This window comes from Scylla paramamosain, chromosome 11, assembly GCF_035594125.1.
Source record: "Scylla paramamosain isolate STU-SP2022 chromosome 11, ASM3559412v1, whole genome shotgun sequence".
NCBI lineage: Eukaryota > Metazoa > Arthropoda > Malacostraca > Decapoda > Portunidae > Scylla > Scylla paramamosain.
This window is the reverse complement of record NC_087161.1, coordinates 11,472,560-11,482,500: the sequence shown is the minus strand read 5'-3', so window position 1 is coordinate 11,482,500 and position 9,941 is coordinate 11,472,560. Positions and strand designations below refer to the sequence as shown.

General features: G+C 40.5%; 1 protein-coding gene across 1 annotated transcript in view; it reads left to right on the top strand.

Moving 5' to 3' along the window:
- LOC135104949 (protein masquerade-like) overlaps nt 1-9,269 on the top strand; it is a 37,665-nt gene extending 28,396 nt beyond the window's left edge. Inside the window, exons 7-12 of the mRNA XM_064012764.1 lie at nt 970-1,819; nt 1,907-2,386; nt 3,076-3,301; nt 3,538-3,815; nt 8,292-8,446; nt 8,968-9,269. Coding sequence (XP_063868834.1) covers nt 970-1,819; nt 1,907-2,386; nt 3,076-3,301; nt 3,538-3,815; nt 8,292-8,446; nt 8,968-9,135 — 2,157 coding nt within the window. The 3' untranslated portion in view covers nt 9,136-9,269. The remainder of the gene's footprint in view (nt 1-969; nt 1,820-1,906; nt 2,387-3,075; nt 3,302-3,537; nt 3,816-8,291; nt 8,447-8,967) is intronic.
- The last annotated feature ends 672 nt before the right edge of the window (nt 9,270-9,941 follow it).

Sequence of the window (9,941 nt, the reverse complement as noted above, 5' to 3'; positions counted from 1 at the left end):
CGCCTTATGAGTTACTTTGCATAATTCACAAGTCTAGCTCCTAGTGCCAGTGTAGCTTAGCGCCAGTGTAGGTTCATTTGAGGTATATCCGGACCTCATGATCAGCGCGTACGTGAACAGCATGTCAGATGTAGACGTGTGTGGCATCACCCACTTGCAGCTCGCCGGTATAGGTTCATTCGAGATGTATCCAGAATTCGGGATCAGCGTATGCGTGAACAGCATGCCAGATGTACAGTTCGATGCTTCATTAGCGTCCTGCCGTCAAGAAGTGAGCATCTCCTCGCTGCTCTGAGGATGATATATTCGGTTCATGTTTTCTTTAGGACGGTTCGAATACTCAGATACATATTTTCGTGCCTAATGCTATTGTTCTTACATTTCATATGATCGTTGTCTTCTATTGATTTTCATAGGACTACTCTCGATAAGGGAAGAATTTTCTTGCAATCACTAACCGTATAGCTGTTGCCAGTGAAAATACTGTGAATGTGTTGAAGAAATAGTGTGATGAGGATGTGCCTCACCACAGTGGTGGGCCACCCCAAAATGTTATTTTTTTATTGGTTTTGCTGTAAGCTGAGGATATACCTTTAACTGTCTTTTGATACTAGTATGTAATGTGTCGTCAAACACCATGTGTGTGGTGTTTGTTTGTTTGTTTGTTTTACTAACCTATAAAAAGATCGTGCTCAGTTATGTTGACAAGAATCGGGAATGAGTGTTGTGGAATACAGACGATGCTCAGGAATGAGTGTTGTTGAATACAGACGATGCACAGGAATAAGTGTTGTGGTTGTTGTTGTTGCTGGTGCTGTTGTTGTTGTTATTGTTATTGTTGTTGTTGTTGTTGTTGTTGTTGTTGTTGTTGTTGTAGTAGCAGTAGTAGTAGCAGTAGCAGCAGCACCAGCAGCAGCAGCAGAGGTAACAATAGTAATACCTAACCATCACAATTTTCTAATATTCCAGATGGAGGAGTCGTTAAAGAATCAGGAAAATGATCGAGTAGATAATGCCTCTACATCCACGACTACAAGTATGACCGCTTCTGCTTCCACTATCACCACACCCCGTACCACCGTTTACACCGGCCCCCCATTTCGATCCTCTTCACGCCCAACACTACCCTCTAACATTCCACCTAAACTGCGCTGCAAAGGAACCTGTATTGTTACTTTCTTTGCTTTCATCTGCGATGAAGTAGACTGGTCAGGTCATTGCCGTGGTGCCAGTCGCTGTTGCGTTTCGAAACGTCAGCGTCCAGAGGCATTAGAGAATATTCCAGAGAAAGGATCCATCACTAAAGATACTTCATCTACCACCACCATCACACCAACTACCACCACCACCACCATACCCTCCACAACCACCAGTACCAGGACGTCTGCCCTCCCACCCTGTCCCGGGACCTGCCTGCCTGCACTAGTGTCTTCTTTTTGTAGTCAACCTTCTGTTCTGGTAGAAGCATCGGGTTGCAAGGAAGGCACAGTGTGTTGCGACGACCGGGAGGAGGACGAGTCCCTTCAGTCACCCCCGCCACCACGTCAAACCCCACCTCCTCACCTGCCCTCCTCTCGTCCCCCACCCTCATATGGACTAGACATTATCACGCCCTTCTTTTATGGGCAGTCACCACACCATCGCACACCTGTTGATCGAAGACCTCTACCACCTCCGCGTCCACGTCCCACCACGACGACAACGACGACAACTACAACGACCACCACCACCACACCACCACCCACCACTGAGGCACCGGACTTAAGGGAAGAGTGTCCCGGGACCTGTATCCAGCCGTTCCTTTCCTTCACTTGTTTCGGTAAGATTTCGAAATTTTGTTGCCAACATACACACACACACACACACACTTCACCCACGTCATTCATAATCCTCTTCATCTTCCTAGGCAATGCTGAGATGACGCAATTGTTCCGCTGCGCCAAAGACAAAACAGAGTGCTGTTCTCCCAAATCTGCCCTGCGGGACCTGTTGCACTTCGAGGAAGTGCACAACATTGCTAGAAACGACACGGCATACATCCCGGTATATGATCCTGTAGTTTACCCTCCGCATGGCCCCGATCTCCACCACCAACCTCCTTATCTCCATACTTCATACCCACAGCACTCACATTATGAGCTTCCAACTTATGAGCAACTGTACGAGCATGAACCGTATGATCGCTACCCAGATACCCCTTATGAACCAGCGTACGAACAACCCCCACCTCAGCCCTCCTTTGAACAGCTAACATACCCGCAGACACCAGCTTACGAGCAGCCTTCACAGCCTCAATACAATCAGCCTCCTTACAACCAGGAACCTCCCTACGAACAGCCGCCTTACGACCGCCAGCCGTACACACTAGTCCCCAACATCTCTGCAGGTAACGTTACTAGTCCTTTTGACGATGGTGTAATCCAAAGCTTTTCGCTTCTCCAACTCTCCTCCTTTAACTGACTCTCCAATTTCTCACACTCCACGGCAATGCTGCATGTCTTGCTGTTTTATGCCATTGTTTTCGTGGTTACTACTTTTTAAAACTTATTAATTTGCTTAGGATCCCTCCTCTTGCATCCTTGCTGCTCAAGATCTTTTACTTTTTCTCAGCCTAGTGCTGTTCATGTCACCAGCGCAGGTGACATGAACAGCATCTCATTCAGTAGTAAAGACTGGTGCTCTGTCTCTTTCACCTTTATCATTATTTTTTTTTTCTTCGTAAGACTTGAACAGTTTCAGAAGAGAAATATCAAGACAATTTTGGAACTAAATTACCCCCGGTTCGAAAAATCTTTCTATTTTCCTTTTCTTTTCGGAAACGACAGCTTAGCAGGTTTTCCATCTCTCCTACCCGCTCAAGGAACCGACATATTCTGTGCATGATTATGTACAAAATTGTTATTATGATACCGTTTGAACGATAGTGTTAAAAATACACAAATATATTTGTTCTCATTACCTCCACAATCCTTCTATTTAAAAAAAAAAAAAAAAAAAAAAAGCTGATAGAGATGGGTGTATCAAAGATTTTTATGTGGATATACATTTGACTGGATGGTTTGAAACTGTTCACAGGAATTCCTCCACAACATCTCACCACCACCCGCGCCCCCGTAAGGAATAAGTATGTGTGCGGGGTGAAGGGCAGTGAGCGTGAGGCGCGCGTGGTAGGTGGGGAGGACTCGCTGGCTGGCGAATGGTGTTGGCAGGTGGCACTCATCAATGCTAAAAACCAGTACTTGTGTGGCGGAGCACTGATTGGCACACAGTGGGTCCTTACTGCTGCCCACTGCGTTACCAAGTAAGACTGTTCGAACGCTCTCTCTCTCTCTCTCTCTCTCTCTCTCTCTCTCTCTCTCTGTGTGTGTGTGTGTGTGTGTGTGTGTGTGTGTGTGTGTGTGCGTGTTCGACTTACGATGCCAAATTCTAGCTCGTACAGTACCGATGATACTATCATATTGTTCTTAACTTTCAGCAGTCTCCTATAATCGCTATAAACCTTTCTAAGTTCCCTACTTATCCTCACTCTCCACACAGCATTGTCAGGTCCGGCGATGCCGTCTATGTAAGAGTTGGCGATCACGACCTCACGACCAAGTTTGGCTCTCCTGGCGCCCAGACCCTGCGTGTAGCGACGACCTACATCCACCATAACCATAATTCCCAGACGCTGGACAACGACATTGCCCTCCTGAAGCTGCACGCACACGCAGACTTGAATGAAGGAGTGTGTCTAGCATGTCTGCCGGCGAGGGGCGTGAACCAAGTGGCCGGAAGTCGATGTACTGTGACGGGCTACGGATATATGGGCGAGAGTAAGTGTCTCCGACCATTCATAGTTTTGAAATAGTGAGGGTGGTACTCTTTCAAAAGGAAAACTCTTTTCAAAAAAGACCCAAAACTCAATTTCTCAAAAACTTTCATGTATCGGTGGTCAAGGTCTCTTAACGGGTAACAATTTCAAGGTTTTGCATCCTCGACAAGCGTTCACGTTCGCAAGATGTTCCTCTCTCATATGTGTTAATTTTGCATCAATTATCCCTACGACGATAGTCGTCTAAATATAAGTCCCTACATACTAATAAATTAGTGTAGTAAGAGTGAAGTAAGATAATGATATTTGTAAGATGAAGACAGATATTTCTTGGATAATAAGATCATTATTTCCCTGAAACTGTCTTCAGCCTCCATACATCCTTCCATTCAATGTGCCCACTGCTCAAGACTTTCTACTTTCTCTCACCCCTGTTCTGCTCACCTCTCTAATGCACTTTTTAATATTTCATCCCTTTCAGTGATAAACTCTGGAACTTCATGCCTGTTTCTGCATTTCTTCCTGCCTATTACTAAATTTTTTTTCAAAGACTCTTGTAATTCTGCTTTTTTTTTTTTTTATGTAACAGGGTCACTGGCCAAAGCCAACAAAATTATTAGGAAAAAAAAAAAGAGGGCCCATTTAAGTGCCAGTTCCCAAAACACTTCCGAAAGAAAAGTCAGATGACAAGATAATTGTCTTGAGAGCTCCCTCTTGAAAGAGTTCAAGTCATAAGCAGGAAATACAGAAGCAGGCAGTGAGTTCCAGAATTTACCAGAGAGGTGGACAGAAAAGGTGTGAGAGCTAAAAGAAAGCCTTGCACAGCGAGGCCGCAGGAGGAGGAAAGACATGCATTTAGCAAGATCAGAAAAAACAGTTAACATGAAAATAGCGGTAGAAGATAGCAACATTGTGGCGATGAGAGAAAGGCTTAAGGAAGTCAGAGGAAATGAGTTGATGAGACGAAAAGGTTTTGATTTCACCCTGTCTAAAAGAGCGGTATGAGTAGAACTCATCCCCCCCTCCCCTTTACATGTAAAGCATGCTCCATTCATGGACAGATAAGGCCGCTGTACACATTTAGTAGCTGGGGTGTGAGAAAAACTGGCGGAGACTTCTCAGAACCCCTAACTTCATAGAAGCTGTTTTATAGCTAGAGATGAGATATGAAGTTTCCACTTTAGATAATAAGCAAAGGAGAAACCGAGGATGCTCAGTGTAGAAGAGGGGACAGTTGAATGTCATTGAAGAACAGGGGAGAGTTATCTAGAAGTTCTCTTGAGTTGATAGATGGAGGAATTGAGTTTTTGAGGCATTAAACAATACTAAGTTTGCTCTGCCCCAATCAGAAATTTTATAGAGATCAGAAGTCAGGCGTTCAGTGGCTTCCCTGCGTGAACTGTTTACTTTCTGATGGGTTGGACGTTGACGAAAAGACGTGGAAAAGTGCAGGGTGGTATCTTCAGCGTAGGAGTGGATATGACAATAAGTTTGGTTTTAGAAGATCATTGATGAATAGTAGGAAGAGAGTGGGTGGTAGGACAGAAACCTGAGGAACACCACTGTTAATTGATTTTGAAGAAAAGCGACCGTCTAGCACAGCAGTAATAGAACGGTCAGAAAGGAGACTTCAGATTAAGTTTCAGAGAGAAAGATAGAAGGCGTAGAAAGGTAGTTTGGAAAGCAAAGTTTTGTTGCAGACTCTGTCAAAAGTTTTTATGTCTACCGCAACAGCAAAAGTATCACCAAAATCCGTAAAAAATGGATGACCAAGACTCAGTAAGGAAAGCCAGGAGATCACCAGTAGAGTTGCCTTGGCGGAACCCACACCGGCGATCAGATAGAAGGTTGTGAAATTATAGGTGTTTGAAAGTTTTTCTGTTGAGGATGGATTCAGATAGGCAGGAAATTAAAACACTAGGACGGTAGATTGACGGATTAGAACGGTCACCTTTTTTTTAGGAACAGGCTGCATGTAAACAATCCTCCAACAAGAAGGAAAGGTAGATATTGGCAGACAGAGTTGAAAGAGTTTGACTAAGCAAGTTACAAGCACGGAGGCACAGTAGGAGAAAACCCATCAGGTCCATAAGCCTACCGAGGGTTTAGGCGAGCGAGGGCATGGAAAACGTCACTGCGAAGGATCTTAGTGGCTAGCATGAAATAGTCAGAGGGTGGAGAGGGAGGAACAAGCCCTGAATCACCCAAGGTAGAGTTTTTAGCAAAGGTTTGAGCGAAGAGTTCAGCTTTAGAAATAGATGAGATGGTAGAGGTGCCATCAGGTTGAAATAAAGGAGAGAAAGATGAAGAAGCAAAGTTATTAGATATGTTTTTGGCTAGGTGCCAAAAGTCACAAGGGAAATTAGATCTTGAAAGATTTTGACACTTTCTGTTAGTGAAGGAGTTTTTGGCTAGTTGGTGAATAGACTTGGCATGATTCCGGGCAAAAATATAAAGCGCATGAAGTTCAGGTGATGGAAGGCTCAAGTACCTTCTGTGGTCCACCCCTCTATCATGTATAGCACAAGAACAGGCTGTGTTAAACCAAGCTTTGGAAGGTTCAGGTCGAGAGAAAGAGGAGGAATGTACGCCTCCATGCCAGACACCATCACCTCAGTTATGCGCTCAGCACACAGAGACGGATCTCTGACATGGAAGCAGTAGTCATTCCAAGAAAAATCAGCATAATACCTCCTCAGGTCACCGAAATTAGCACAGGCAAAACGACAGGGGCACCTCCGCTTTGCGGAATCTTGAGGAGGGATTGAAGTGATAGAACAAGATACAGATATGAGACTGTGATCGGAGGAGCGCATCGGAGAAGATAGGGTAACAGCATAAACAGAAGGATTAGAGATTAAGAAAAGGTTAATAATGTTGGGCATATCTCCAAGGAATATGGGTAGGTTGTTGCACCAGTTGTTCTAGATCGTGGAGGATAGCAAAGTTAAAGGCTAGTTCACCAAGATGGTCAGTGAAGAGAGAGGAAAGCCAAAGCTGGTGGCGAACACTGAAGTCTCCAAGAATGGAGATCTTCGTGAAAGGGAAGGGAGTCAGAATGTGTTCCACTTTTAAAGTTAAGAGGTCCAATCATTTTTTTGTAGTCAGAGGAGTTAGGTGAGAAGTACACAGCACTGATGAATTTAGTTTGAGAGTGACTCTGTAGTCGTAGCCAGATGGTGGGAAATTCGGAAGATACACTTTTGATCCGTTCTCTCTAGGGACTGGCACTTTCAGTGGGATTTTTCTCCCCAACCCACCACCACCACTGTTTTTCCTTGGGCAGGGCCTCCCTTACATAAAAAAGAAAATCACTGTTAGTAAAATAGTGTTTAGTTTTCGCATTATTTATGGATCTGACTTAATTCACAAAAGAGGATTCATGTCTTCTATAATACTGCAGTGTATACCGTGTTTTGTATTCTCTCCCTATTTTCTGTATTCTACCCAAGGGTAATGCTGAGCTGAAAACCCTATCACCTTTGTTTATTTCTTTCCTAATCCCCAAATTATTTGAAGCTGCCAGATTAAGGTACTTTTGTCTGGAACTCTTAAGAGATGTGCAAGTCTCCTTAATGTCACCATGACAAATTCGGTATAAATCCTTGTTGTATGGACTTGATGTGGTCGCAATAGTACCGATATGTTTTCCAGTTGTCATCTTACAAGGCGATCGCCTGCTGCCCTATGGAACCTTATCACAACCATCTTCTTGTAGATGTAGACAGACAGAAAGATAGAAAGATATATAGATAGATAAGTAGATATAGGCATAGGTAAATAGGTAGACAGACAGACAGACAGACAGAAAGACAAGTAGACTGACAAACAGACAGATAGATAGATAGATAAATAGACAGATAGATAGATAGATACGTGGATAAGTAGGTTGATAGGTAGACAGGTAGGTAGGTAAGTAGATAGAAAGGTAAATAAAAAAGAAAGATAGATAAGTACATAGATAGATAGATAGATGCGTTGATCTTGGATAGATTGACAGATAGGCAGATAGAAAGATCTTGATGCTAAATAAAACTTAAAAATTTATATATATATATATATATATATATATATATATATATATATATATATATATATATATATATATATATATATATATATATATATATATATATATATATATATATATATATATATATATATATATATATATATATATATATATATATATATATATATATATATATATATATATATATATATATATATATATATATATATATATATATATATATATATATATATATATATATATATATATATATATATATATATATATATATATATATATATATATATATATATATATATATATATATATATATATATATATATATATATATATATATATATATATATATATATATATATATATATATATATATATATATATAAACTCTGATTCTTATCCTCTCGTCTGTCCATTCTAGTAAATTTTTTCCTTTCCCTCCTGCAGAAGGCCCAATCCCTCTACGAGTACGTGAAGCAGAAATGCCCGTGGTGTCAGACAACGAGTGCGTGAGGAAGATCAACGCAGTAACTGAAAAGATCTTTATACTCCCAGCATCCTCCTTCTGCGCGGGCGGTGAAAAGGGACACGACGCCTGCCAGGTGAGGGGCCTCGGGTAGTATTCGCCTGTTCTTTGAATACCTTTGATACGCTTATATTTCTTTTTTTTTTCTCTCTCTCTCTCTCTCTCTCTCTCTCTCTCTCTCTCTCTCTCTCTCTCTCTCTCTCTCTCTCTCTCTCTCTCTCTCAACTATATCTTCACTTTCCTGTTTCATTATATATATATATATATATATATATATATATATATATATATATATATATATATATATATATATATATATATATATATATATATATATATATATATATATATATATATATATATATATATATATATATATATATATATATATATATATATATATATATATATATATATTTATTTATTTATTTATTTATTTATTTATTTATTTATTTTTTATGAGGATGTAAGACTAACCACCAATTCATGTCCACTCACATCTTGATGTGATCACTGATGCTCTATAGAAAAAAGGAACTCTTCCATTCATGTTTACTCCTCTTCAGCTTCACGTTCTGATTGATTTGTTCTTCGCAGGGTGATGGTGGGGGTCCACTTGTGTGCAAGGTAGATGGTTACTACGAGCTTAGCGGCCTTGTGTCATGGGGCTTCGGCTGCGGGAGAAAGGACGTCCCCGGGGTGTACGTAAAGGTGTCGTCCTTCATTGGTTGGATCAATCAGATTATCTCGGTTAACAACATGTAACTTCATATTTTGTCTCCTCCGCCACCAAAAACACACACACACACACACACACACACACACACACACACACACACACACACACATACACGCGTACACATGTACATACATACATACATACACACAACTGCTCAAAAAAATAAAAAAATATAATATATATATATATATATATATATATATATATATATATATATATATATATATATATATATATATATATATATATATATATATATATATATATATATATATATATATATATATATATATACATATATATATATATATATATATATATATATATATATATATATATATATATATATATATATATATATATATATATATATATATATATATATATATATATCAAAACATGTTGACACATACATAATATGGCATGTATGTCAGAGCCGGTCAGTTAGCGGATAACAATGCACCCTCACAGCCTCAGCAACACGCCAGCACGACGGTGAAGCCTCTTGGCTCTGGCGCACCTGTAGTTGCGTTCTATATGGAATGAACAGTTCGGAAACATATGTAGTGGGCATGAGAGTGACTGACAGGTTTGGTAAGTCTGGATCGCGGCATATAATGACTGTCAGTGCTCGGCGACGCCACATAGTAGATGATGTTTATTATTTTCGACTCTCAAAATCCCCATCACCAGACACTGCTTATTTACAAACACGCAACGACGGCAGACTGGCCGGCCACGTATGTTACCTCTCAGAAGGGGTTCTGTTGTACTTCTTCAGTTGATTTTCAGTACTTGATTGAGCTATTTACCTGTCAGCAGCAGATTGTTG